The sequence below is a fragment of the Apostichopus japonicus genome, chromosome 11 (assembly GCF_037975245.1).
Source record: "Apostichopus japonicus isolate 1M-3 chromosome 11, ASM3797524v1, whole genome shotgun sequence".
Classification (NCBI taxonomy): Eukaryota; Metazoa; Echinodermata; class Holothuroidea; order Aspidochirotida; family Stichopodidae; genus Apostichopus; species Apostichopus japonicus.
The window spans coordinates 1089547-1111537 of record NC_092571.1 but is presented as its reverse complement, the minus strand read 5'-3'; the positions used below and the strand labels follow the sequence as shown (position 1 = coordinate 1111537).

Below are 21991 nucleotides of genomic sequence, written 5' to 3'. Positions count from 1 at the left end.
ACTATCTGAAGTCACATCCTTAACGAGTTACAACCAAGGCAATAAATGCTCTACAGTTTTCATGACTTCAACACAGTTTATGAGCAAGGAATGCATGACATTGCCTTGACCCTGTTGTCAGTAATTCCATCTGAAGCTACAAACTAGAACACAGCCGTTTAAAGTCCCAAGATTAGAGAAAAATGAGCCAAGTATCGACAGGCACGAGTGTATTTGAACAAAGCCACAAGGTTTATTGCTATAATCTGCTTTCACAAGAAGTTTCCAGATATGTTTTCCAGAGCATAGAGAGGTGCTAGTTGAAGTAAGTTTTACATTAAAGGTAGGATCAAATTTGACTAACCTTACTAGCAGGTTTTTGAGCCTCTTCCATGATGTCATCTCCACTGTCCTGGGCAAACATTTTCTTTAATTTCTCTAAACTCAGAGCGATATTCTCAGCTCTTTTTCTGTCCAGCTCTTCCCAAGCAGACTCTCTGGCCCCCGAGAAGCCATCCGGTTTACCTTTCCTGCTCGTGGATGGTCGGTTGGTGTCAGCTGATCCAGACATTGATGAAGTGGATGGAGTCGGAGGAGGGGGTGGTACCTTAAACAGACCACTCCCACCAAACATTCCTCCCTGACCTGGGGGTAGATCCATCTCTCGGTCCATGTCCAGGAGAGCTTGCAGGTCATCGTACAAAGAGGTCGGAATCGACCCCTCCGAGGTGTCGCTGGTCCCCACGGGGGACATACGGGGGCTAGGATGTGACTGAGGGGAACTACCGCCCTGGGAGCGAGGACTCACTGACAGCTGTGACAAGACACCTGATGAGGGGGAAATGTTCTCGGTCCCAGCTGGCGAGAAGTCGATCCGGGAGGAGGAATCTGGTGTCTTGTTAGCCGGAGAGGATATCATGAACGATGGCAACTGACTTAAGCTGGTTGGGATCTCAATAGGCTGAGAAATTTGTGAATTCTGCGCTGATTGGTTGGAATTCTGATGATCCATTTTCTCAAGACAATCAGCGAGTGAGATGTGACCTCTGGCGCGTGACATACCGATGGGCAACCGATGTAACCTGTCACTCATCCGCAGACACTTTGGATTCCACTCGTAAAGACGAAGAGCTGCATCTTTATGGCCCAGAGCGCAGGCCCACATCTGGTGGAAGTGAAGGTATAAATCATGAGTTAACCTAAGTATTCATTTATGGCCCAGAGCGCAGGCCCACATCTGGTGGAAGTGAAGGTATAAATCATGAGTTAACCTAAGTATTCACCAATAAACATTCCAGAGCTCATAATAGGCAACATTTTATAGCTACTTAACACAAAACCTTTGTCTTAATTAAGAACCCTTTTCCTGAGTTATCAATGGCAACCCACTCTCTCATTCTATGTTACCCAGGACGCACCATTCCTTCCTTCTCCTAGTACCCAGAATACCCCAACACACTCTTTCATCCTATGTGACCCTTAATGTCATACTTTCTTCATCCAAGTACCCAGGACATCTACCTTCTGTAGATTATCAGGACTCACTCATTCAACTTGTAATTACCCAACACAAATAACTGTTTCTATTCCAAGGACCCAGCTCACCCCTCTCTCTCTTCCTATTTCATCCACGACACACAACTTCTTCTCCAGGACCCAGAACACCCCATGTTTTCATTCTACAAGTTCCTAGGACCACAAAATCTCTTATCCTGTATTACCCAAGATGCACCACCCATTCATCTTCCAAGCTCTAATGGGGGTACTTGATGAGATGTGTAAGTATTGCAATTGAAGAAGAGGCACAGTCTAGATATAAAATCTAACTCACAATTGGAGTACATGAATGGTCATCGATATTCAGTGGATTGATCTCCAGTTCCATGATGAGGCAACCCCTCAAGTCTCTGATCAAAATAAAATAAAAAATCACTAAATTTACACCTTGTTGTTGGAGAGAGAGACATAAATTATAGCTTTGTTTTACTTTCAGAGCACCCAGATGTGAGAATCTCCAAACAGAAGGCCGGTTGGCAGATAACTGCAATATTTTGAAGCGAGATGAAAAACTTCATGAACAGCATTCCTACCAGACACTGGATACAAGTAACTTGAGTGAATAATAAGTGGAGTTAAGGTTGTGTACATAACATTCACAGTGCAAAGCAACCAGTTATCTCCAAAGAAAACGTAAAATGTAAAACTCTCTCACTAACAAACTCCCCAAGTGATCTGATCATTAGATCTTTGATATAAGAAATAGCCTAGGCTATCACCCTAAATGTATGGAAGATGTGTAGGCCTAGTCTTTAGTCTCTTTGTAGTTATTGACTATTGAAACCCAACCATCTAATGTTAGGCCTAGCTTACACCATAGGCCTACAAAATAACCCTGTAACGAACTATGAGAAAAGAGTCCCTTAAATTTATCAACCATCTTTCATAGTAATGTTCAGCCTTCAGTCACCGATGAAAGTCAATGCGAACAACGTTACTAAAACGTAGTGGTCTTAAACTACCTTTAATCAATATTTTTTTAATGTGAATAATTTGACACATTTTCACTTTAAAAATTGTAACATCACTGAACTATTACTTCATTGTTACTACTTAATACTTGTTGTCTACACTGCACCTTTTGACCTTTGACAGTCACCGTCAGTACACGGTCAACATAGGGGCTCTTGTGTACATTATGTATTTAAGGATTAGTTATCACAAGACCAGAACAGACTGGATGTTAGATAAACTGTTAAGAATCTTGCTCTTTCATTGGTTGTCTAACAGCATGTTATTGCACTTTTACAGATGTTTTTTTTTGCATGTACACTCTTGCAAGCATTTTGCACAAAAAAAAAAAACAATCTTTGTTCCTTAATTTCGGGGTGTAGAATAGGAATAAATTGCTTTAGGCTGACTGTTATTGGTTAATAAACTGTTGGGGCCCCTAATTTCTGGGGAATGATAATTGTCTAAAATTTAGGATGGAGCCTTAAGCAATTTGTTCCTTAAATAACATGTAATAATAATGTCAGCTAATGTAAGGTGTAAGCTAGGAGCACTTTTGCTTCCTCAGTTGCCTCTCTACGGCTATTTAATACATCAAGGCCGAGAAAACTGACGGACTTACCGCCATTTTCTCAGTGTTTTGATGAGATTTGCATATCCAAGGGCAGCGGCATGATGCAGCAAGGTCATCCCCCGAGGAATTTGATCTCTGGTGAGTACCAGACCGTCAGGAGGTGTTATCTGCATCAGCTTCTCACAGATAATGACAACCCGCTCCTCGAATGAGAGATGAGAATTGCATAGTCCAGAGGTACCCTGTGAAATAGGCACGTATTATGGAGGGTCAGCGCATCGTACACATCTCAATTCACGATGACATTAAATTGGAAAGGTAAAAAACACATACATAATGTGAACCATAAAATGACTGGACATTCTGAACTGAAGGGAGGGCAGTAGACAGGAATTGTGCAATGTTGTAAGAGATATGATAGTATCTGAACGTTACCAAGTTTGATTTCTATAGTAAAGGGGAAATGTATGTACTGTCAAAGGTAAACTCAGGAATGCTTCAAAAATACTCGGCCATGTAGAATCCACAGTATTAATTAACTATGGTCGTAGACTGACATAGTTATAGTGAAATTTAGATGCATGGCAGAGATTCATAAAGTGACAGATTAAATGTCGAGATGAGACTCAGTAGAGATTCACAAACTACCAGACTCATGGTCAAAATGAGGCTTAAAAGCTGCTGAGAGTCACAGATTCACCGATTCCTAGTCATTATGAGAAATTTATGCTGAGATTTATAGACTGACGGACTAGTCAAAGTTAGAATCCCATAATTTGACTCAGAGTATAAATGAGACTTAAAACTTGAGACTCACTGAATCACAGACTACTAGTCAAAGTAAAACTCACAGCTGAGATTTAGATATTGACCGACTCATTTGTAGTCAAAGTTAGACTCACAGCAGTGTTACTACATGGACTAAATTTATCACATTTTCTGAATTAGTTCATTACAATCAATACATATGCTTTAATATCCTTGACTAAATAAAGTCAAGAAAACAATCCTCAGAACTGCTAAAAACAAGAAAAGCACAGAGAAGGGAAGTGATTTTCTTTGTTTAGTTTCCTAGAGATGCAATATGATACATTTGTGATACACACTTGCTCTTCTATTTAATACCTGACCTCACCCACAAGTTCTTGCACAAACAAGAAACAATCTAATATTATCAATTTTAATATCCTTCATTTCATCAACATATTAAAGGGAGTGGAATCCATCCTTGGGTGACCGAGAGGGGTTACTGTTGTACAGTAATCTGCATGTAGTGTCAGTGTGTTTTGTTACGTACCTGTTGCGTGACCTGGGGTGACCCATGACATAATCGCCGCTCAATCTGTTCCAGCGTTTCCAGCAGTGCCATTTGGAACTGTTTATCTGTAAATTCACGAGAGAAGAGAAAGTCATAGATTGCACACACGCAGCTGAGCTTTTCCTGATTTTTTTCAACGTGAAAAAAAAATATATATACACCAACACCCTGCATATAAAAAAAAAACAAGGTATGAATTAATATTTTGGACTAAAAGGCAGTTGTTTTACACCGGTGAGCAGCCACAGGTGCATGTGGGAGAAGCCAATGACCTTTTACTTCTACTCCATGTCAGATAGCTGTCCAACTTACCGTAGTAGAAGATTTACAATTTGTTAACAAAATCTTTAAGAAACATTATTGAGCAGGAAGGGACCCCAAACTATCCTAGAAAAAGGGGTTTATTGTCAACTTTTCTTCAAGATTCACATTTAACAGAGAACAAAATTTTTTCGTTCCCAACATCATGCAGACAGGGTGACAGGAAAGAAGGACAGTTTTCTGCATGGAATTGTTTTTTGCTTTATTGTTTTAAAATCTTGTAGAAAAATGTATTTAAAAGTTAACAGTTTTAGTTTTAGATTTTTAGTTTTCTTCACACTTTTTGGAAATTGAATGTGATGTTTTATTTACCATCTAATTCAATCCATTCCTGTTGTTGTTGTTGTTTGGTTGAGTCCTGCTGTGTTTTTGCAGCTCTTCTTGCTTTGTACTCGAAGAGCACAGACTTGGAGATCACAGAGCCATTGCAGGTAACGTGAAGAGGAACCAAACCCTTCTCATGAGCTGCAGTGGAGGAGAACAAAAAGGAGGATATGAATATGCAGCATATTCTAAGCAAGAAAAGACCTCTTCAGCTGCTACTAACACTGCCATTCTCTGTCACCACCTCTCCAAACCATACACACCATCATTCTCTTCGTCCCACTCCCCATCCACACACACCCAGGATCATCCTCTCCCCTCCCACTCCCTATCCACCATGATCCACACACACCCCAGGATTATCCTCTCCCCTCCCACGCCCTATCCACCCTGATCCACACACACCCCAGGATCAACCTCTCCCATCCCACTCCCTAACCACCCTGATCCACACACACCCCAGGATCATCCTCTCCCCTCCCACTTTGTATCCACCCTGATCCACATACACCCCATCATCCTCTCTCATTCCACACATCCCAGGATCATCCTCCCACCCCTACCCACCCTGATTCACACACACCATATTTTCTGATAAGTTTCCCAAACTCATTGCAGTTTATACCAACCACTATGTCCCATAACCCTGAACACTGTATGAAGCATATCCCCCGATTCCCTAGTAGCTCTGTTTGTATAAGGTTCAAATTCTGACAAAACTAGGAAACTGTACACCTTTAGGACAAAGTAACTTGTAACCCCTGACACAGGGCCTCTCACACAAATACTCAGACATTACTTTCACTAGCAATCAATCAGTGTTTACAGTTCCTGTACAAAGACAATATTTAATACATACATAAAACAATGGTTAAGATGTTTTTGTTTACTGAGTGTCTTCATTATGATTTCAGTTATCCTTAAACTGATTGATCCTTTTTTCATTGTCATTCCAACAAAAATAGCCACAACCCAAACCCATCAACCCCCTCCCCGATCCCTCCAGTTAGTTGACCATTGTCATCAACCACTACCTCAGCTATGACCATGCTGTCTCTCTGCATACACTAAGCACCAACAGAAACAAAAGCCATCCTCTTTATGCAATATTCCCTCAAGTAATTGTCAGTCTCTTGTTGAGTCAAACAGGAAAGTTGGTAAGTAGGGTACTACAAGGTGAAATTCTTTAAATTTCTACAGCATAACTCAGAGGACATCAGTCATTTAACCTCGCGCCCCCCCCCCCAATCCTCTCAGAGTAACGGGGACATCATCCATAAAACACGTATGGAAAATTAATTTAAAAGACAAGAACTGGGTCAAGATGATCATAAAAGTCATCAATCTTGAGGCGCTTGACAAAATTATGAAAAAAGTCGTAAATTGGGCCGAATGATAACCTGCAGCTTTACATTCGATAAAGATTACATAAAGCAATTTGACCCTTACATGGAAGTGGGTGGGGAAGGGGGTGGGGGAGGGGGAGGGGAGAGGCACAAGTATTATTCAAGCTCTGTCAAATTGACACAGACACATGTAAAGAAAATGAAAAATGATGTGATCATTGGAAAAACATGAAGGATGTTTCAGACAAATTTCCAAAAAGCAATCGATGCTTCAATGGCGTTATCAAGACTGGAACCAGTAACCTGATTATAACACATTCTAGGTTCTATCAAATTATACAGACCAATCTCTAAACACCATTAATCACTACTGGCTAATAAAAAGTTTGATCCTGTACTACTACAAACTACAGTATCTAATACAATATACATATATCTATTTATACATATATATATTATGTGAAGAAGTGAAAGTTTGGGATTATAATCTCATGAGTCTGTGGAAAATGACAAATATTTAGCATTGATACCCAATGACAAAGTCTTTCATCTTTTTGACATTCTATTCAATTTCTAATAGATATTGTTACTTCAGTACACCAACAAGGAAACATATCACTCTTTAAATGTATGACTTTTTATTGGAGGGTGGGGGGGGGGGAGTTACTCATATATGGTTTTGAAGTCAACTAAGGAGAATCAGTTAATTACTTGAACGTCTCCGCCAATTATAATTCTTTCAAGTAAAGTGTCTACTTACTTCTGCTTAATGCTATGTCTCTATGATTAGCCAAACATCCATCAAGTTGATCTTACTTAATCAGTTGCTGGAATTAGGTTATTAAACTTTCATGTATCCTTCCTGAAGATTTTATTGACAGATAAAAAAACTCCCCTTGAGAGAAAGAGAAGCCTCAGGGAGGAGAAAGCTTAGTATCTAGTTATACTGTTCCATCATTCAGGAGAGAGACAGAGAGAAATAGAGAAATAACAGAGGCAAGATGAAATGAAGATGGATAAACAACCAGTTTATGAATTGGAGAACAGCAATGTTTAAAGCTTGTAGAATCTAAACTTTCTTCTGCTTAACCGTCCAAAAAGAAAAAAGCAGAATGTTCCTTGATTCATAGGACTATGAGTCTATGCCATCTTTGCTATCAATTAAAGGGGTTGCAAAAAAACATGCATGAGGTCACAAAATGAGAGAATTTGAAAGGGGGACAGGTGGGGCGGGAGTGGTACGAGAGGAGGGCTTTGACTGGGAGATACAGGTAATACAGATGTCCTGCGTCACTGTGTGATGCAGTTGGATTTTTGTTCCAACTTTGGGTGAGCTTGGCAGAAACTAAGTAAAACTGAGTGACATTATTTACCCCTCCCACCCCCCGCCCCCACAATGGTCCAATATGTTACCCCTGCATTATCATCACTATATACATCATCCGATCTACTTAAAAAGTTCATCTGGGCAAAAAAAATGAGAATTGTTTACAGACCTATACACATAATAGTGAGAGGGTTGAGTGGTACAACACACATTTTAAAGCAAATAGAATTTGATTTGCTCTGAAATTAATTGGAGGAGTGATTATTTACTGCCACTCTACTTGATTAATTTCATGAATTTCTCGTCCTGGTTGTCATTAGCTGAAACTAGTGTTTAGTACTGTCACTTATAATTTTCTGCATGAAACCAACAGACACACACACAGTATCTCATTCCACAAAAGTTTGCAAAAGAATTTCCCACTTGTAATTAACAAATGGATTTTCGGTTAATACTAACACATATTGCTGCAAGCATAGTAGTTATACTTTGATCATGAGTTTAGTCTGTTTAGAATTTCCCTAAAATGAATTTTTTAAATAAATTTAGGGGATATCTAAAGGGAGGAACTTAAGGAACTGCTGAATCAGGAATTGCATAACTTTTGTAGCTGAAAGAGAATTATTAAGTCCAATGGTACTTTCCAGAACAAAACAAAACTGTTGGGAAGTTAGATCACCTATTAACACATCAATAGAATGGAGTAGTAACATTTTATTATTTAAAGATTTTTTATTTATTATTTTAAAATAACTTTTTTCTTCCTTCCTTTCTTTCTCCCCCCCCCCCCTTTTTTTTTTCTTTTTTCTTTCCTTTTATGATATATCAGTTTCATTGACTGCACAAAACTGTATTCAATTCATGCACAGGATGTGGAAATCACTAAACATATAGTGCTCTGTGCTTGCAGTCCTTTCAAAAGATGGTATTAAAAAAAACATATTCCTTTGGCCCTGGCACAAACAATCCATTATCTATTCAATTCAATTCATGAACAGGATGTGGAAATCACTAAATTTATAGTGCTGTGCTTGCAGTCCTTTCAAAAGAAGGTATTACAAAAAAATCTTCCTCTGGCCCTGGCACAAACAATCCATTATTTATTTATTATTATCATATTTTTTATGTTGAATTCATTGATATAAATCTATCCACATGAGGGTAGGTTTTTTTTCCCCGACTAAAATAGAAAAGCAAAACAAAAGTTGTTCCTGTAAACAAATCGAGATCAAATTTTGACTCAAAGTCAGGTAATTTTAGCTCTTCGGATAAACATGATAAAGTATATGCTGACCTAGATAATGAAATTATCCCTTGATGTAAATTTGTCAAGCCTTCATATGGGGATACTCTCAAAACGACCCAGAATGATACTAAAGCATAGTCTACTGCACATGTTATGTTAACAATGCATTATTTAGCCATCAAGGATGAAAAATTGGTTTCTTTACAAGACAAAATCTTTGATGAGCTTATAAATTAGGAACCTGTTGATATCCAAAAGGATCAGGTATGAGAAGAGCTAAAGGAAGGAGAGTTGGGGCAAATTTTAAAGGTTTTTTTTTGTGGTTGTCCCTAGGACTTCCAGGCCTGTTCCTTCTCCATATTAATATAATATTGTCTTTCTGCAGTTGACATCCACCATGCACCCTCAACCCCCACCCCCCTCCGCTCCATTTCAATTTCCCTCTGTATGCTTCATTCACAATCTGTTTGACTAGTATTTATGTGTGTGTTCTTACTTCTCAACTTTGTCATTAGACGATATAGTCAAACGGAGTCACATGCAGTGTCACATGGAGTCATACAGAGTCACATGGAGTCATAGTCACATGGAGTTATACAGAGTCACATGAAGTTATGTAGAGTCACATGGAGTTATGCAGAGTCACATGACTCATAGTGTCAGATGGAGTTATATAGTCAGATGGAGTTATATACAGTCACAGGGTCACAGGGAGTCATAGTCACATGGAGTCATACAGTCAGATGGAGTTATAAAGAGTCACATGGAGTTATACAGAGTCAGATAGAGTTATACAGAGTCAGATAGAGTTATACAGAGTCGGATAACTTATATAGAGTCACATGGAGTCATACTGAGTCAGATAGAGTTATACAGCGTCAGATAGAGTTATACAGTCAGATGGATAACTTATATAGTCACATGGAGTCATACAGAGTCAGATAGAGTTATACAGAGTCAGATGGATAACTTATAGAGTCACATGGAGTCATACAGAGTCAGATAGAGTTATACAGAGTCAGATGGATGACTTATATAGAGTCACATGGAGTCATACAGAGTCAGTTCCTTCACAGAGGGTCACAGACATGTAGTGTCATGGTCTAACAAACCATTTCTGCTACTTGTCTACTGTTGTAAATTGTGATGACCACAAAGTGGTGATATAACTCCTGTCATTTACCTGGACAGAAACACCTCAATAGTCCTGGTTGAATGAGAGAAGCAGGAACCGCAAAGCTATCGAACACGCAAGAGTATTCTGCCGAGGAGGTACTCCAGGGTCCGGCTACCAGTACCTTGATGCCTCCCTGAAAAAAGAGAGTTCAAAGGTTGTGTTATTAAATAAAACACGATACAGATGAACGAGATTATAGAAATTAATAAAGAGATCTAAAGATGAATCAAATACTTCTGGTCAACTTGTTTATTACAAGAAAACTACTGGCTTTAGAGATTTATGAGCACACATTAAAGCATCACTGGACATTAATATTACATTTCCTATACTATACTTTGTAATGTACCCATTCCATATATCTAATACTTTACTCACTCCATTTCATTTCTGCTACTGTAAGCATATCACCCCCTTCGATGTCTTCTAATCACTGCATCCCTTTTATGTGTAGTACTTGTGTAGTACTAAAAAGCATCGCGCCCCTTTTCCTGACTATGGTCTTAAAACATTGCACCCCTCGGACATCTAGTGCTATCACCCCTTTCACCCCTTATCACCCATTTCGTGTCTAATACTTTAATAACTGCACCCCTTTAATGTCTGTGCAGTCCAAACATGGAACCCCTTGACACCCTATTATACCAGAGTCACAACACACTCCTTTTTTTTCTACCACTTCTTAGAATTCAATCGATTCACTATGTCTGTTCTTGTTTAAGTAGACAGGAATTAAAGAGGCTGTGTCTTACATATAACACTCATCAGAGACATTACTCTAACTACATCATGCTGACAGCTCATCAAACCATCCATATATCATTCTGTGTGTCTGTCTTTTTTGTCAAACTTTCAGTTTCATATAAGAAACTGCATCCCAAACGTATCCCTGCTAGCTTCACTTAATTGTTACTTGATATATAAGGATCACAACGCACTTCTCAGTTTTCTCAAAACTAACTTTTTCACAAATGTCGAAGTAATCGATAAACTACGAGTGAACTAAGAGCGAGGAATCAATCAAGTCATCTCCTTTTTAATATCCTTCCCTTTTCTTCATCTCGGAGGCGGTAGCCTCTCAAAGGGCTCCTCAGATTTTTACTCCCACAATGAGCTTTTGTTGCTAATTACATCCATTATTAAGTACCAGCTATTGAGGCTTGAGAAATACTGCTAATAAAATGTCTCAATCTAACGTTCCACAAGGGGCAGAAAACAGAAAATAACAAGTTCACTGCTCGCCAGAAGAGCTTTCAGCTAAAATTTTACCAAACATTGATGAGATCTGTCCATCGATTTATTATTTCAGTAGAGTCCGATATCAAGTTTCGATAAATGTGAAAGTCAAGACAAAAACATTAGACGGCATCGACAATGACGTAGAGTGGTTTCTTCGGTTCCCGTCAACACCCTTCTAAGCATCTTATACAAGGTAATACGATATTACTAAAATACAATATTTTGCACTAAGTAATGACATCATAGAGGGACTATTTGATAAAATCACAAGTGTTTTTGAATTTATTATTTATTTTTCAGGGTGCAATTTTTCTTTTCTTTCTTGATGTGAAAAGAGGGAGAGAGATTCAATTTCATCTTTACATCAGCAATAGGGACAAGAATCATAGCTGTAAGAGATTATTTGAGACTAACACTGAGGAGCTAGACACTTACTAAAAAGCACTTTAGGCAGTTATTTCATGGCAATATGTCATAGCATTAATGTTCTCACATTCAAGGCAACTTGTTTTTCCCCTTCAACAGTTCATAACCAAAATTTTTCAATGTTGGGTCTTTTTCTTGTTTGAAGCATTGGTGTGAGTTGCAAAGAACCTTTGGCCAATCTCGTTCCCCTTCCAATGCTCTTCCTATAAACCCCCCTTCCCCTCCTCTACTACCCTTCATCACCCCACCTTTTTCCAACTCTGCAGTAGAGCTTACAATACCTTGCATGGGTAGATACTCACCTCTATGTCTGTTTCATTATCGTAATATTGGCCCTCTGTAACTAAAGTGCATTAATGTGTAGTAGTAGTACCACAAGAGTAGTTTAGGGGAGCTTAGGGTTCTAACCTGCTTCTAGTTATCATTTTCTTACTGAACAAACCAATATGAAGACCTGATGATCCTAGCGAGGGGAGTGCAAGGAGGGGAGTGGGAGTGGGGATCATAAAGGAAGAGGTTATGAGCCTGGCAGTGAACCATTTTCCCACTCCCTACTGAGGTCCTTATTTACTTCCAAATATGTTTAGCATCACAGGAAAAGCCCTTTGCATCACTGATCAGTAAAGTATAAAGGGTTTGTCATCAACCCCCCCCCCCCACTTGCTCAACAAATGGTGACAACAGTCATTAAAACTGTTGCAAACAGAACAAAACTAAAAAAAATTTATATTCAATGATCAATCCTGACAGAGCTATCATTTAACAAACATTATCAGCAACGAAACAAAGAGAAACTGATGAACAAGCATTAAGTGCCTTCCAGGGTTAAATGAAATCAATTATATACTTGTTCTCTTCTCCTTCAAGAAATAGGTGGAAAAGATAAATCTGAATGTGAGAACGTTACCTCCGGGTAAGACCACTCGGGAGAGAAATCGGCTATTTCGAGCAGCGAGGCGGAGGACGAACTTTCTCCTCTCGCATTCAGAGCTTCTTCACTAGAGTCCACGGAGCCGTGTCCTGAATCTTTACTCAGTCTACCGGGCAAGACCTGGTTACTATGGTTACCGCTGCTCTGTATATCCATCATCACCTCCGTTCCGTTGGTTTCCACGATGCCACTCCTTCTTAGCAGCTCTTGGTCAATTTCTGCCAAATTCAAGGTGTTTTTCAGAATATCAAACGGGTCAAAATCAATCCCCAGAGAACTAGGGAATGTGTCCATGTTTTCAGAGTCGCTGTGTTCTTTAGGGTTAGGTTGGTAGGAGGATTGCATGTGAGACGGCCCTCTGGTCCTCATGCCCTGCATCTGTGACATGGGGGGCATCGCAGGGGTATGAGAATGGCTAACGGCGGTAGCACTGGCAGTCTCCTTGGAGGACCCTGATGGGGTGGTGGTGGTGTCCAATGGCACCATGTTATTCATTCTCATTGACGAATGCATCTGGCTAATGGAAATCCGATTACTTTGGGACTGTAAGGATGTTGCCATGGTGATGATGGGAGAAGTGTCCATACTTGTCGACGGTAATGTAGCATTGCTCATGTGACAACCTGACAGACTCACCTCAGATGCAATTTGGGAGCCTTTGACTATGGCATGGCCAGTTTTAACAGTTGCATCCATTTGTTGATGACCAAGAGGCAGTGCGTTGTTAACAGGTATATTTTGAAACGGGGGCATAGTTTGCCCCGGTTGTAGTGCAGTTGTCATCTGATTGGGGGGCCCAGGGGGCCTGCCGTTCACTGCATTCAGCTGCAGGATGTCCATCACTTCCAAGGGTAACTGCACGCTGGTCTCGGGGGGCTTCTGATTTCTAAATCTATTCCTAGCAGTCCTTAAGTGGGGGTTTGCTTCCACTAATTTCACAAGTTCTTGGCTCTCCTCCGTAGTGACCCTGGGAGGGTTATAGGAGACCGAGTTGTACTGCGCTTCCCCCGAGGGGGTTGCAGCAGGTTGAAGTTGAGAGTTCAGCTGGGTAGATATGGCAGAGGTAGAACTGAACTGACCTGGGTGGCGGGCAGTAATAGAACTGGTCTGAAAAACTAAGGCATCTGAATGGGTCCTGTTTGGTAGTATGGTATGGGCGGGATGGGGTCCACCGGGGAGGGAGGAGGTAGGAACACTGCTGGTCAGGACCGTGTGGCACGCAGAGGGGGGTTGACTTGAGCTATGAACGGCTTGAGGTGAGGAATGTTCTGATTGTTCCAGACAGTTGATGAAGATGTTAGAGGGGACAACTTTGTTCTGCGACGGTGTAGGCCTTTGCGGTTCCAAGGTGAATGTAGGTTGGATTTCGGGGTCGTTTTGATGGGAAGAAGAAGATGCCTTGTGATTACTTTCTCCTAAAACAAAAGAATAAGAAAAAACAGACGGAAGGATCAGTAAACCAAAATGCTGAAAAAAACACTTCTAAACTATCTTGAATTGAAATTAAAAATCACCAATGTGCAACCAGATGCTGAATTCATTCAGTCTATTGTGACATGAAGACTAATTTCATTCAGTCTATTGTGACATGAAGACTCATTTCATTCAGTCTATTGTGACATGAAGACTCATTTCATTCAGTCTATTGTGACATGAAGACTTATTTCATTGAGTCTATTGTGACATGAAGACTAATTTCATTGAGTCTATTGTGATATGAAGACTAATTTCATTCAGTCTATTGTGACATGAAGACTCATTTCATTCAGTCTATTGTGACATGAAGACTCATTTCATTCAGTCTATTGTGACATGAAGACTAATTTCATTGAGTCTATTGTGACATGAAGACTAATTTCATTGAGTCTATTGTGACATGAAGACTAATTCCATTCAGTCTATTGTGACATGAAGACTCATTTCATTCAGTCTATCCTGACATGAAGACTTATTTCTTTACTTGTTCTTTTGATGGCGATTGACTTGTTTGGTTAAGTGCCTAGAGCAGCTACTTCTTGTTTTTGATTTGGCATTATATAAATCCACTGTATTAGTAGTATTATTATTATAAAGTGACTTTGGACAAATATGACCTACTTCAGCAGCCCACGTTGTTACTTTTCCCCTGAAGCTTTGTACCACTTGACCAGTTCCAATAGTATCATCAATATTTGATAAGCAGCCTCAACAAGGTTTAAGAGTGCTTAGGTCAATAACTGAGAGTAAATATGTGCTATTACAGTTTAAGCCAGCAGAAACATATAAATTTGGAAGGAACACAAACGATAAATTGATAAGTTCCACTGTAAATTTGTGCAGACAAATGAGCAGATTTGGTCTTAACTGAAATATTTTATAAAATAAACTAAAAAGAATTGCAAAATAGATTTATCACCAGTAGCTGTCAAATCATATTTGTGTTGGGACATGTATTTGGCTCTGTTTCTATAAGTCGGTACACCTGCTTCAAATATGCTGTTTATATGCAGAAAATTACAACAACAAATTTAGATAATATTTCTCTCCATAATATACCAGCATATGCCATCCGCTTGAGCCAAAAAACAAAAAAAAAACCTTTGGACAAATATTTCCTGGTCAACAAACCTTCATTTTTAGAAGTTGAATTTCTTCTTCTTCCTTTGCTCTTCTGACAGGAACATGTGCTGTTGCTACCAGATTCATTTGTCACATGATTAGTCAGGTGACCTGCTTTGGCTTGCTCAGCAAGCATATATTGCACTAATGCTTCAAGAGAAGCTGACCCCTGTGAAGATGAGAAGGAGGAAAACATTTATCTACAGTTTCTTGATATGATTTGCAGTGACTGTTGTTAGCAAAGGGAGAACAGCTCTACAAGTTAAACCCCCCACACCCCAAAGTTCCCCCTCCCAGTAACATGCCAATCTTGGATATATCATCACTGTACAAATGTTTCCTTTCATTGTAACACTGTGTGTTTATTATAAGCATCTCTGATTCCTATTGGTAGAGATGATAAAGTTGGGTTAGCTCTTAACGTTTCTGAATTCTCAATAAAACCAGATTAAATTTATCATAAAATAGAAAGAAACTGTGATGAATGCAAATTATACTTACTGTAATTGACTCTGTACTCCCATTCACTCTCAGCTTTAACCCAACGACTGCAAAATATGAAGAAAAAATACCATAAAAGTGTGAACAATGTAATGAAATCAATATTGAAACATGAGATACTGTATGTAAACAAAGTGTTCACAAGCAGGTTTTCTGGAATAGTCCTGGGATTTGCATTGTACAGTTTTCAAACAATATAAATTAATTCCAAAAAAAAAACATATTTCTTGTTGCATTCAAGCTGAATTCATAGATATATAACTTTATCTCACTTTTTTCATTTCTAATAGGCTAGAAGCTAAATTAATCTGGAAAATATATATAGAAACAATCAAAATTAAAAACACAAGTGTAGAAAAAAGAAGGGCTTTCTGCAACCACAAAGCCAGATGAGTGTGTACAATAAGAATCCATTTTCATTTCAACTCAACTCTACTTGTCTTACTCTTCTGAAAATACAGCAATCTTTGTAAGACAATGAAAGCATAGGTTTCAGGTAACGAGATATTGTGCCTTCAACCATTTACTAAGCAGTATCCTAATTAATTACATGCTAAGGCACTCTTTTGAGGTTCATGTTAATAAATTTATTTTGACCACACTCACTTATTAAAATTTAGCTTGACTAATCAAGTTTCATTTCTTCAAAAAATGAAGTACGCAAATTTGGAAAATTTTTGTTTGCTGTTTGCATGTAGTTATTAATATGAGTATGAAAACTGTCTGTATGACAAATTGTTTAGAACATTGAATCAAATATGTTAAATACCCTGTAAATCTTGATAAGGTGAGGAAACCTGAGAGGGGAGAGGTGGAGAGATGGAGAGGGGAAGAGTGGGAGTGGGGGAGATGGGGAGAGGGGGTCTTAGTTTGATAAATTGTAATTCTATTTTGTGTAAATCCCTTGGTAGGCTGATCTGGTATTAAACATTCTTAACCCAAATGAAATGTCATGTTGCTCTTCAACCAAACCAGCAACTAGTGTCTGAACTGCTAGGTTTCATTTCGGTGTCATTCTTTTCAGTTTTGGATACAAATATTGTGCGCACTCCACATGACCTTGCATAAATACAATGCTTGTATCATATTGCACCCTATACGGCTATACTCATGTGCAGTATTCATCACCACATCGGCCTACTGTGAAACGTGCGTCCTGTGAGGGATTTCATTCTGCTAATCAGTTATCTGTTACAGAGGCTTTTGTCTTATGCAACCCTCTTAACCCCTAAAATATGGAGCGAGCAAAAAACACAACCTTATAAGAATCTAACACATGGACAAGTTGTAAGTGTTACAGAGGCTCTTGTTGTTAGCATGGGCAAGTTGAAGTGATGTAATAAACCAATAAAACACTACGATTTCTGTCGACAACTACTTGTTTACGGATACAAGCTCAACTTGATATCTCGTTGTTGTTTTATACAGTATTTATGTCAAAAATCCAAGTGTGCGTTCACTTTTGACATTATGCACTACATTTTTCAAAAGTCATAAATATTAAAGAAGCCCAGAGAACCTTTTCTACATCAAAATCAGTCGCATGTAGCAATTTATGGCAAATTCTGTTTTATTCTGTTTCAGCTATTTCTTTCTGGATACGAGGAACAGTAAGCCTTCCAGGCATACTGCGAGTTCCCTGTTTTCCGTTGCAGACATTTACATACTAATCAGACATCATTCAGCATTAAACAACTCTATGAATATCCTGGGGTTTCTACAGTACTAGCATCTTGTAATTACATCATAACTTACGTAAAATATCCTTATTTTCCCTGAGGTACCCAACAACAACCAAAAAAACTGAAGGAAAGAGAACTTGTAAAATGACAAAACGTAATATATTAAAACCTTGGCCTAACGTTATCCACCCTGATAGGCAGCAAGGTTGATTCGTTCCGCCAGTCTGCCTCCATGCGCCAGACCAAAACAATCTATTTTGTAAATGAAGATATGTAATGAAAACCGAGAAATTTTCTCTCTCCCTCTCTCCTTATTGTTTTCTTTTGTCAGGTATTAATGCATTCTACTGGATTCTACAGAGAGCAACCTTGGGTTATGTCCTTACAAAACCCTTGATATTAATGAAAGTTCGTATGCCATCCTTTGAGCATGCTTGGGCAAAAACTTCAACAGTTGAAGTCAACGAAACAAAGCAGGTTTCCTCTTGACCTACGAACAGAGCCATTGCTTCAAAAGTAGCCTAAAAAATACAGAAATCTAAGGGAATTGGTCTGTTTGTATCGTGTCTTCTGACGATGACGATGAAATATGTGAACTACCACCCACTGTAATTCATGTTTGATTCGTTGACCAGGTTTGAGAAATAATAAAGATAAATGAATCACCTTTCAACTGACTACTGTACGTAGTAACACAAATAAAAACACAAACATAAAGAGTAAATAGTATGAGGCAATGTGGAGTTTATCTCGATATCGAAGAGTATTTAGTTCAACTAAAAGCATAATTTTATTAACTTTTTAATATTTAATTGTAACTTTTTTAACTAAAGCAACTTTCCAGATCCACACCGTTAAAGAGTATTTTACTAAGCTAGGCAGACTCTATAGATTCTAGTGGCTACAAAGGCAAATACATTCACAGCACACTGTTAGTTTGTAATTGCTTCCATATTCAGAGATACACACACATCGTCATGTGTGTGAGCATACACCCAGTATGCCTGCACTTTGAAAAATAGCATTCAGATTGAAAAAAGGGAAAGGAAAGTGAAGAAGAATTGTTCCCTCCTCGCATTCTGGAATTTAGGCTGGTGGGTTAAGACTGTGCTGGCACGATAAACAAATTTAACTTCAAGAAACATATTAATGTTGCTATTGGGCGAGCCCGGAGGCTTCTCAGTACCCTTAAGAGCTTAAGTAATAATTTATAATTGTCTTCCTCCCTGTAAACCTGATCCAAATTTACAACATCAAACTTACGATAGTTATTACTAACGGCAGCATTTGCGCCTTTTAAACTGTACAAAACACCAAATTTCTAAATTCAACATAATTTCATAGCACAGCCTTCAATATTTGTCTCAAACTCCCTAGGTAGGTAAAGTTTTACTCGGAAGATTCTCAAAACCAGCCAATACCGTCTCCCACTTATTGACTACTGAATTTTATTTCAGATACAAAAAAATGTAAAAAACATCCTTTTTCCTCTTATTAAGGACCTCCAACTGAGGTATCTGGTGATGAAAACCTACGCTAAAAATAATCTAAAATCCTCTCTTGATAAGCTAGGGATGCTTTGGCCATGGTAGATGGAGGTGGGCCTCTAGTTTAGGAACCCTAGTGGCTAGAGGGCTTTTGAGGAAAACTCCGAAAGTAAAGCTTACTTCTAGAGACTAGCCTGGGAGGGTTTATTTCAAGGATTTTAAGGAATCCAGTTAAGTCAGCTTTTGTATCCTCTGGCTGGTTCTTGTTTAGTTTATGTTTCCATTCTTGTCCACCCCTACTCTCCCACCTCCCCCCCCCCCCCCAACTTTGTTACTGGTTTAAATGCTTCTAAACTAAAAGGTTATAGTTGTGTGCACATTAAATTAGTGCATGAATGACAGATGGGCTAACAGTTTCCTCACAATGGTTTAATAAATATATGTTTATATGGTGTTGTTGTCATCACACTGGTTTAATAAATTTATATGTTCATAGCGTATTAGGTTGTATTCACACTGGTTTAATAAATATATGTTTATATGGTAAGGTTGTACTCACACTGGTTAAATGTATGCTATCGCTGGATGCACTCGGGCTCCGCTACGCTCCGCCCTCGTGCATCGCTTGCATTATCCCCCGATCGTGCATTAATCCTGTGAGTAACACACGCTAGACCGTTGATTAACCCTTTATTTATAGGGTGTAGTTGTATTCACACTGGTATATATGTTTATAGGGTGTTGTTTTCATAGTGGATATATGTCTATAGGATGTTGTTGTCATCACACTGGTTTAGTGAATATATGTTTATAGGGTGTTGTTGTCATCACACTGCTTTAATGTATATATTTTTGTAGGGTGTTGTTGTCATCACACTGGTTTTTAAGCTGTGCATGCCTATGATTTCATGTGTCATATTCTTATGAATGATACAATGTATATAGGCCTACATGTTTCTATGGTACTCACACATGGGTTGTATCTGGGCTAGGAGATCTTGTATATAAGCCTACACATACTTATGGTACTCACACATGGGTTGTATCTGGGCTAGGAGATCTTGTATATAAGCCTACACATACTTATGGTACTCACACATGGGTTGTTCTTGTATATAGGCCTACATGTTTCTATGGTACTCACACATGGGTTGTATCTGGGCTAGGAGTTCTTGTATATAAGCCTACACATACTTATGGTACTCACACATGGGTTGTTCTTGTATATAGGCCTACATGTTTCTATGGTACTCACACATGGGTTGTATCTGGGCTAGGAGTTCTTGTATATAGGCCTACATGTTTCTATGGTACTCACACATGGGTTGTATCTGGGCTAGGAGATCTTGTATATAAGCCTACACATACTTATGGTACTCACACATGGGTTGTATCTGGGCTAGGAGATCTTGTATATAAGCCTACACATACTTATGGTACTCACACATGGGTTGTTCTTGTATATAGGCCTACATGTTTCTATGGTACTCACACATGGGTTGTATCTGGGCTAGGAGTTCTTGTATATAAGCCTACACATACTTATGGTACTCACACATGGGTTGTTCTTGTATATAGGCCTACATGTTTCTATGGTACTCACACATGGGTTGTATCTGGGCTAAGAGTTCTTGTATATAGGCCTACATGTTTCTATGGTACTCACACATGGGTTGTTCTTGTATATAGGCCTACATGTTTCTATGGTACTCACACATGGGTTGTTCTTGTATATAGGCCTACATGTTTCTATGGTACTCACACATGGGTTGTATCTGGGCTAGGAGTTCTTATGTATAGGCCTACATGTTTCTATGGTACTCACACATGGGTTGTATCTGGGCTAGGAGTTCTTATGTATAGGCCTACATGTTTCTATGGTACTCACACATGGGTTGTATCTGGGCTAGGAGTTCTCATATATAGGCCTACATGTTTCTATGGTACTCACACATGGGTTGTATCCGGGCTAGTTCTTGTGTATAGGCCTACATGTTTCTATGGTACTCACACATGGGTTGTATCTGGGCTAGGAGTTCTCGTATATAGGCCTACATGTTTCTATGGTACTCACACATGGGTTGTATCTGGGCTAGGAGTTCTCGTATATAGGCCTACATGTTTCTATGGTACTCACACATGGGTTGTATCCGGGCTAGTTCTTGTGTATAGGCCTACATGTTTCTATGGTACTCACACATGGGTTGTTCTTGTATATAGGCCTACATGTTTCTATGGTACTCACACATGGGTTGTTCTTGTATATAGGCCTACATGTTTCTATGGTACTCACACATGGGTTGTTCTTGTATATAGGCCTACATGTTTCTATGGTACTCACACATGGGTTGTTCTTGTATATAGGCCTACATGTTTCTATGGTACTCACACATGGGTTGTATCTGGGCTAGGAGATCTTGTATATAGGCCTACATGTTTCTATGGTACTCACACATGGGTTGTATCTGGGCTAGGAGTTCTTATGTATAGGCCTACATGTTTCTATGGTACTCACACATGGGTTGTATCTGGGCTAGGAGTTCTTATGTATAGGCCTACATGTTTCTATGGTACTCACACATGGGTTGTTCTTGTATATAGGCCTACATGTTTCTATGGTACTCACACATGGGTTGTTCTTGTATATAGGCCTACATGTTTCTATGGTACTCACACATGGGTTGTATCTGGGCTAGGAGTTCTTGTATATAAGCCTACACATACTTATGGTACTCACACAAGGGTTGTTCTTGTATATAGGCCTACATGTTTCTATGGTACTCACACATGGGTTGTTCTTGTATATAGGCCTACATGTTTCTATGGTACTCACACATGGGTTGTTCTTGTATATAGGCCTACATGTTTCTATGGTACTCACACATGGGTTGTATCTGGGCTAGGAGTTCTTGTATATAAGCCTACACATACTTATGGTACTCACACATGGGTTGTTCTTGTATATAGGCCTACATGTTTCTATGGTACTCACACATGGGTTGTATCT

The 21991-nt window shown here is 39.0% G+C and overlaps 1 protein-coding gene across 3 annotated transcripts in view; it reads right to left on the bottom strand.

The window, feature by feature from the left end:
- The window catches only part of LOC139975866 (calmodulin-binding transcription activator 2-like), a 109130-nt gene that overhangs the window by 9435 nt on the left and 77704 nt on the right, over positions 1 to 21991 (bottom strand). For 2 of the 3 annotated variants that reach the window (XM_071984132.1, XM_071984133.1), the window contains exons 7-15: positions 15816 to 15862; positions 15324 to 15483; positions 12693 to 14131; positions 10127 to 10253; positions 5013 to 5165; positions 4359 to 4444; positions 3110 to 3303; positions 1811 to 1886; positions 344 to 1144 (exon numbers count right to left, since the gene is read on the bottom strand). In XM_071984132.1, coding sequence (XP_071840233.1) covers positions 344 to 1144; positions 1811 to 1886; positions 3110 to 3303; positions 4359 to 4444; positions 5013 to 5165; positions 10127 to 10253; positions 12693 to 14131; positions 15324 to 15483; positions 15816 to 15862 — 3083 coding nt within the window. Of the gene's footprint in view, positions 1 to 343; positions 1145 to 1810; positions 1887 to 3109; positions 3304 to 4358; positions 4445 to 5012; positions 5166 to 10126; positions 10254 to 12692; positions 14132 to 15323; positions 15484 to 15815; positions 15863 to 19954; positions 19997 to 21991 lie in introns of those variants that run through there. The other variant, XM_071984134.1, reaches the window with a different exon arrangement.